General features: G+C 44.8%; 1 protein-coding gene across 4 annotated transcripts in view; it reads left to right on the top strand.

The window, feature by feature from the left end:
- The first annotated feature begins 2,350 nt into the window (after window positions 1-2,350).
- PPP1R9B (protein phosphatase 1 regulatory subunit 9B) overlaps window positions 2,351-6,000 on the top strand; it is an 85,831-nt gene continuing 82,181 nt past the window's right edge. For all 4 annotated transcript variants that reach the window (XR_004256841.1, XR_004256840.1, XM_032235148.1 and 1 more), the window contains exon 1: window positions 2,351-4,395. Coding sequence is in view for 2 of the 4 variants with exons in the window: in XM_032235148.1 (XP_032091039.1) it covers window positions 2,950-4,395 (1,446 nt within the window). In the remaining 2 variants the exon portion in view is untranslated. The remainder of the gene's footprint in view (window positions 4,396-6,000) is intronic.

Here is a 6,000-nt window from a genome sequence, read left to right as displayed (position 1 = left end):
ATTATTTTGGTGATAGATTTTGTTTTATCTACATGGTTTTTGGCAGGGATAGAGGCTATAGTGATAACTAATTTCGCTGTATTTAAGTACAATGACAATAAAGATTATACTTATACTTATAATCTTGTAATTACTACGTGCAGGTCAGCCACTATTCTGTGTGCCACCTAGCCACCTAATGGGGTTTTTCTCCCCGGATGCTGCTAGCAATGAAGTCAGAATTGAACTCACTACCAGCAACACTAGTTGAGAACAGAGCTTGTTCATTATCATTGCCTCCTGCTTCATTTGGGGCTCCATTTTTTACTGTACCCTCTTACACTATTTTTACATGAATTTAGCACTCTTTCAGAAGTGTACTAGATTCATGGTTAGCCTGACTAGTAGGTCACACATTAAGATGTGAGTTTGAACTAAACAGGTTCACTTGGGGTGCACAGCTTGCTTCATCATATTCACTTCTCCATATCAGTCTTGTAGGTCAAACACTTGACAGCTGGCTAAATGTATTGTTCTAAGCACTCACTTACATATGCCTCACCCTACCCCACTTTACATTAAGGTTAAATCAGTACAAGGGTGGATGCATCATGTCAGTTATGCACTACGTATGACAAAATCAGCACCTCTAGTTGAAAAAAAACCTTTTAGGAATCCCATTGCCAGTCACTCTTGACAGGTTGGAACCTAGATAATCTCTTGGCCTGATTCTGTTTTTATTCCTAATTCAGAACATGTTCATTTCACTATCAATCATAATTATTCCTGAAAGCACAGGAAATTGTACTGAATGCTTTTGCTTCATATTTTAATATGGAAAATTCTAATTTATAGCTTCATTAACAATAATATTTTGAATAACTGCTAAGGATTATCAGACCATCCTACTGTACATTTTCTTTTATCAAATGAAGGAATTGAGCAAATGCTAGTTTATGCATACAGACTAACAATGACACCAGGAAAAGATTTGTAATTTACTTTCTGGAGTTCTCAATGCAGAAAGTATTGTTGAGGTAGGTGATATTCATTCTGTGTGCCCATATTCAGCAGTAGCATCAATGTTCAGGCCTTTCCTGTTTTATAAACTTAGGACCTTCTCATTGGAGTTAAATATACTGACTGGATTTTTTTTTCTATAAGCATAGTCATAAAACACTTTCCACTCCACCCCCACTCCCCATATATTCCATTTGTAAGCTCACTTACAATACTTAAATGCTCTGTATTTAAGTATAATCTTTATTGTCATTGTACTTAAATACAACAAAATCGGTTATTTATCCAAGCACACTTTGTAATAGTGTAAAGAGAGCATAAACAATTACATTTGGCCAAGACAAAGATGCTAGTAAAATACACAGACATGGTTGCAATGCCTTTATAAGAGTCAAAAAAGATTTTACTAGAAAATAGTAGTGGTTATTTATGTACTTCTTTTTTTCATAGGCCCAAATAAATTCATTGTGTTGGGCAGAGGTTTTGGCTATGTTCAGTTAACATGTTGGCAGCTGCTTTGCACAACTTAAGTGTATTGTGGGACCCAGCAAATGGATTATTCATGTCTATCCAGATTAAAAGGACTGTATGAATATAAACAATCTTTGTGGACTTTTTGGGTGTTCAACCTTTTGGCTTCCGTAGGCCACATTGGGTGAAGAGGAATTGTCTTGTGCCAAATATATAACATAGTTAACATATGCAAATCACATCATAATAAATTTCTGATCTCGTGGGGCCACATTATTAGCTGTCCAAGGCTGCATGAGCCCCATGGGCCAAGGGTTAGACACTCCCTGTGGAAGGGTTAGATAGTGTCCCCTTTCTACAGATTCAATAAGACAACTCAGCCTTAAAATGGAGGTGAATCCCCCAACAGCATCAGTGTCACCACCCGCGATTCGGACACAACACTGCCCCCAAAGAGCTGGAAAATATCAGGGTGGGCCAATGTCTGGGAAGAGGCGTCCACGGCTAATCCAATTTTGGAGCAAGGACACGTGAGGTGGGTGCATATGTGTGCGTAGACACGAGGGCTTAAACCGCTCCCCCCCCCCCCACAACGCCAGTAAGGCGTGAAACAGACGACACGCGGAAGGGATTGGATTACATTGTCATGATTATTATTATTTTTTAATTATTCATCGGCGAGGTAAATCCAAAAGCTGGCGTTAGCCGAGGTTCCCTCCCCACCGCGTCTCTTCCTTCCTCTTAACAATTGGATTGATGGACTCATTTTCGCTTATTCGGTAAAGAGAAAGCAACGGGGGGTTGGGGGGGCGGAGAAAAAGAGAGGAAGAACGCGTCGCTGCCCTTTTTTTTTTTTTTTGGCTTCCTTTCCTGCCATAGCAGAAAACGAGGGAGGTGCAAGGAGTGTGATCACTTTAAGACCCAGAGGGGTTTTTTTTCCTCCTCTTTCTCTTCATTTCCCCCTTCTGCTCTCCCCCCACCCTCCACTTTTTTTTTTTTAAGGAGCGACAGGCTGTGGCGTTTGCAGAAGGGTTTGGTCTCCGTCATCGCGCTGCAAAAAGCGAGCGAGCGAAAGCGACAAGGAGGGAGAGGAAGAGGAGGAGGAGGCGGAGGAGGGAGTGGGATGAAGGGGAGGTGTAACACATCCGACGAGCCGGCTGCAATGGGCCTCAGCTAATCCAGACCCTTCGGAGGACCTGCCTTCCCGCTGCCACCGCCGTGTGTCAGAAGCTCCTTGGATTCGGTTCTCCCCGCCGCCCCCGCCGCCGGTTGACCACATTTTTTTCCTTGACACACAATGAGCGCCGCCTGGTAGAGGAGAAGCGGCGTGCCGTGCTGCCTTGCCCCTTTCGGGTTCTCGCGATGTGATTCTATTGCGGCTGCTGGAGGTGAAGGAGGAAGAGGAGGCAGCGTGGCCCGGGGGGGAGGAGGAAGCCTGAGGCTATGTGGTGTCAGCGACACCAGAAGATTTGGTGAACCATGATGAAGACTGAGTCCCATAATACTCCTGGCGGCAGCGGCAGCAGCAGCAGCAGTGGGGGCAGCACCACCACCGGTGGCAATGGGGCTGGAGGCAGCCTGAGGAGTGCCTCGCCTCACCGGAATGCCTACGAAGCTGGCATCCAAGCTCTGAAAGCCTCCAAGGATGCCTTGGGCCAAGCTGACAGTGAGGAGGCCAAGAAAGCCAGGAACAAGAAATATGGGTCCAATGTCCATCGGATCAAAAATATGTTCCTGCAAATGGGCACTGCGCCGCCACCAGGGGAGGGAGCAGTTGATCTGGCCAAGATGAAGGAGAAGCCGGTCCGGTTGTCCTTGCCCCGGGCCAGCAGCCTGAACGAGAATGTAGACCATAGTGCATTGCTGAAACTGGGCACCAGCGTATCCGAGAGGGTGAGCCGGTTTGACTCCAAAACAGATAAGCCATTGTCCAAGCTCCAGGAGACACGGAAGATCTTCGAGAGAAGTCTCCAGGAGAAGGAGACCACCAACAAACTGCTTCTGAGGAAAGAGAGAGCTGGCTTCCAAGACCGGAAGTTGGATGTGGTGGTGAGGTTCAACGGCAGCACAGAATCCCTGGACAAACTAGACACAGAGGCTGTGTCTCCCACTGTAAGCCAACTCAGTGCTGTCTTTGAGAAAGCTGACCTGAGGAATAACCTCCATAAAGCCCCTGGCAAAGTTGGGCCTCTCAACTCCAAAATTGTTAGCAAAAGGTCCAGGGTTTTCCTCCAGGCTCCAGAAGGAGGTGCCAAGGTGGAAAACAGGAATAGTGATGGGGCTGCGCCCCAAGTGAGAGCAAGGTTGCCTGAAACTGACAAAGCCCAAAACAAGCTGGTGCCCGGGGGGTCAGTAGCAGCAAAGCCAGGAGATAAAGACTCTAACATGGGGCTACGTCCTCAGAAGGTCCAAGAAGTGCGCAAGATCAAGCCTGTGGAAGTGGAAGAGAGTGGAGACTCTGAACAGGAGTTTGAGGCAGCTGAGGTGGCAGTGGCAGCAGCAGCAGTGGCAGATGAGAACAGCAAGGCCTCTAAGGGTTCTGACCCTCTCAGGGCAGAGGTGATTCAGGCTGAGGTCACAGTGCATGCGGCCTTGGAAAATGGCCAGCTGGGGGGTGAAAGATACCTAGAAACTCCAGGCCCATTGGCAGACACTTACTGTGAGGAAGTGGCCAAGGCTGAGGGACCAGAGGAGAATGACCTGGGTGATGAGTCTAAGAAGGAGGACTTCTCTGAGGCTGACCTGGTGGACATTAGTGCCTACAGTGGACTGGGGGAGGATTCGGGAGGGAGTGGGCTGGATGAAGACGAGGATGGTGATGGACTGTATGCACCGGAATCTAGCTGTGTCGAGATCCCTGGGCTGTCAGAAGAGGATGAAGCTGCCCCTAATCGCAAGATCCACTTCAGCACAGCCCCAATACAGGTAGGCCTTTGAATCTAGTATTTATTGTGACATCTGGATTCTGGGAAGTCTGGTGGTCCTTGGACATGGTTGTTATTATCAACATGAAAGATCCAATGATCTGCTCTGGGGCCTAGTTTTCACAAAATAACAATTGGGACTAAAAACTTATTTTCTAACTACAGTAAACCTATTCAAGATATCTAAATAAAGAAAATTGGGAAGATTCCTTTTTCATATAGGATTGCTGTTCATTCATTAAGTACAGTTCTCTGTATGAAAGGAACTAGCCTATCCAGAAGACATTTTAAAACCACAGATTCTCTCTGGTGCACTTCTCTAGATGGGGAAGTTTGTGCAAGGGAGATTTTTGCAGGGAGGATCTTTCAGATGTGTAAATCTCCATCTTCTATCTGAAATAGCTCCAAGTTATAGGTTTACTTCTTAATTTTGGAAAGGCCTACATCTCCTAGGCAAAGAGGACCTTTTCACCTGCTCCTCACTGATGCCTATTCTTGTAAGGCCTTGATTTTTCAACACTTAAAACAAATGTCCCCTTAATTCATTAAAGCTTGTTAGGAGAGTGTTTATATTGGGTTTTGTTTGTACATTTAAATTTTGAAGAGAAAATGTAAAACTCTTCTATCCTAGAGGTAATGGAACAGGGATACTTTTGATGGGATTAGCCTTTCACTTGAGTTAAGAACTGAATTAGTGAATTGCCTTTGTAGGTTATATATCAACAAAGGTGATTTTAGAAAAAATGTACTAATGTCATGACTGAAAGTGCCATCATGGATCTCAACAATGTCCCCCCCCCCTCTCTGTTTTATGTGCAAAAACCAGGAATAGGAGAAGCAGGGAAGAGATGGTGACTTCAAACAGCATTTTCTTGTTTGACAATCCATCAGACTTAGAGATGCTGAAGAGACTTGATTTTACAAAGGAGAATGGGAAGACAAACACAGTTCTTCATCTATTTTTTGCATGGCTTTTATGAAACAGTGAAGTAGGGAAGGTATATAAATGGACCAGTTTGCAGCAGGCTGCTGGTAATAAGAATAACACATTTGATGTGAAATCTCAGTTTCTCACATTTCATCTACTGTGTTGGAGCTATCCACCTCTCTCTCCTTCTCCCTCTCCCTCCCCCCCTCTCTATGTAGTGGTGGGATTAAGTCACTGACACAAATCAAGGAACATGCACCATTGTAATCTGTTTCCCCCCTCTCCTTCCCCCGTGGACTCTTCGATTAGCTACATCCCACCCCAAGCCAAACAAATTGGAAGAATAAAAGGCATACCAGACATAATTTCCCAGATCGAACTGGATTTCATTTGACACTGTAAGACCCATTTTGCCAAGGTAAATCAGAGATGGGTGGGCTTTTGCTTTTACACAGGAAAAGGCAATTGAATTGAGAGAAAAATGGACTCCCATCCAAAAATAGTACATGCAGGGATATAACTTTTGATGGAATCTAAGGTGAGATTGCTCAGGTTTATACAAAGCAGGAGGCCATAATAAGGTTTGTTTGATTTCAGCTCAGTGTGATGAACTGAGTGACTGTAATTTGTAAATCATGATTCAATTTTATTATGGTAAGATTTATACAAGACCGGGTG

The sequence above is a fragment of the Thamnophis elegans genome, chromosome Z (genome assembly GCF_009769535.1).
Source record: "Thamnophis elegans isolate rThaEle1 chromosome Z, rThaEle1.pri, whole genome shotgun sequence".
NCBI classification, from domain to species: Eukaryota; Metazoa; Chordata; class Lepidosauria; order Squamata; family Colubridae; genus Thamnophis; species Thamnophis elegans.
The sequence above is the reverse complement of the archived record's forward strand: the minus strand, read 5'-3'. Positions and strand labels throughout refer to the sequence as shown.